Raw genomic sequence first — 1,489 nt, 5'->3', positions numbered from 1 at the left:
GTGGGGGCTCTATCCTCGAGCATAAGAATGGCAACCTCGCCCATGCCTAATACTAGACCAATTGCAATACCCCACCAATCTGCGATGCCTCTTTATCGCTTGCCCGGCACAACTCTCTGTACAACCATGCCAGGCAACCACTACCCTAACTATATTGTGGCGGATCACGAAGGTTCAGCAGGAACTCCAAGAACATCAAATGCACCCTATCTCCCAACTTGTCCATGAAAATCTTATCCCCTAGTAGCGCTAAAATATAGCATCGGGCATATTGATGTATCTGAATCTCCGTTGCGTTATGAGGTAATGGCTCTGCAATGCACTCAACAAGGCGACTGATGAGAATTCTTCGGCCCACCAAAATTTTGTTGTCATTCGCTGGAACTCCAAAACCAAGAAACTCCTTGCACATTTGCCTCCAATTCCCATCCACCACAACAATCGGCCCAACCAAGACCTCACCGTCTATAGGAAGTTTGAAAATGACCTCCACATCTTCTAGGGTGATTGACATCTCACCATGTGGAAGATGGAACGTATGAGTCTTTGGCTGCCATCGCTCAACTAAGGCCGATATTAGGCAATGACCTATCTCTTTGGAAGGGGCCCTAAACAATCCTTCTAGCCCCACCAACTTAATAATGTCAATCACCTGATTATCTTGCATCGTTATGTTTGACATCTCCTTAGCATGACCACAGCACGTAAGTGGGCCAAGGTCCTGCAAAATCGATAAAAATTATAGCGGTTGTTAGAACTAGATATACAACTTTGAAAAAACTTGCTAAAAGTCAAAGACAACGTAAAAATTAAAGCGGTTGTTAGAACTAGATATTTCACCTCGCCATTCCAAATGTCCTTTGATCGATGATTTCGTTGTCGCGTCAACAATGAAGGATCTTCTGAACTAGGGCGCACGATCTCTGGCTCCTCATCCATCCGAAGCTCCATACTGCAAAGAGTGCTACTGTGAGATCATACATAGTGGCAGACGTACATTATGATCATCGCAAATTAAGCATTACCACAACACACAATGATTTCCCATGAAGATATAAAAAATAGTTCACTGCATAAAAGATTTGAAATATTACAGCTGAACCACCTCTGATGCTCTAAATGAAATGATTTAATATTTGCATAAAAATTAAGAAATGTCTCCTCAAAGTATAAAATGCAGTATTATAAAAAACGTGTGACATCAATGGCAAGAAGAGGAACTACAAATGTGCAGAGATTTATGATTTTTATTTTGGATAAATGGGGATGTGGTTTTAAAAAAATAGATAAAATCAATCTATAAGTTAAAGAAAACCAAAACAAGAAGAACAAATTATTATTTTCTCAAAATATTTTTATAGATAAACGTAAATATACATGTTTAAAACTTGAGCCTTTGCCCACCTGTGCTTAACTCCGTTTGGTCCCCATTACTCACTTCACCCTTAGACATTAGGAAAACACCTTTTTATACAAATTTATAACAAAA

The 1,489-nt window shown here is 39.6% G+C and overlaps 1 protein-coding gene across 1 annotated transcript; it reads right to left on the bottom strand.

Moving 5' to 3' along the window:
* Window positions 1-145: 145 nt before the first annotated feature.
* On the bottom strand, window positions 146-951 carry LOC115966735 (protein MAIN-LIKE 1-like). Its single transcript, XM_031085907.1, has 2 exons — window positions 841-951; window positions 146-721 (listed from the first exon to the last, which is right to left on the bottom strand). The coding sequence occupies exons 1-2, from the start codon at window positions 949-951 to the stop codon at window positions 146-148; spliced, it is 687 nt and encodes a 228-aa protein (XP_030941767.1).
* Window positions 952-1,489: the final 538 nt, after the last annotated feature.

This window comes from Quercus lobata, chromosome 2 (assembly GCF_001633185.2).
Source record: "Quercus lobata isolate SW786 chromosome 2, ValleyOak3.0 Primary Assembly, whole genome shotgun sequence".
NCBI lineage: Eukaryota > Viridiplantae > Streptophyta > Magnoliopsida > Fagales > Fagaceae > Quercus > Quercus lobata.
Note: the sequence above shows the minus strand (reverse complement) of the source record. Positions and strands in the feature narration are given on the sequence as shown.

What these genes read in the sequence shown, in the direction of transcription:
- LOC115966735 (XM_031085907.1), bottom strand. Translation starts at nt 951, where the DNA reads ATGGAGCTTCGGATGGATGAGGAGCCAGAGATCGTGCGCCCTAGTTCA. An exon ending in AGGACATTTGGAATGGCGAG is followed by an intron (nt 722 to 840) that starts GTGAAATATCTA and finishes TCGATTTTGCAG; the next exon opens with GACCTTGGCCCACTTACGTG.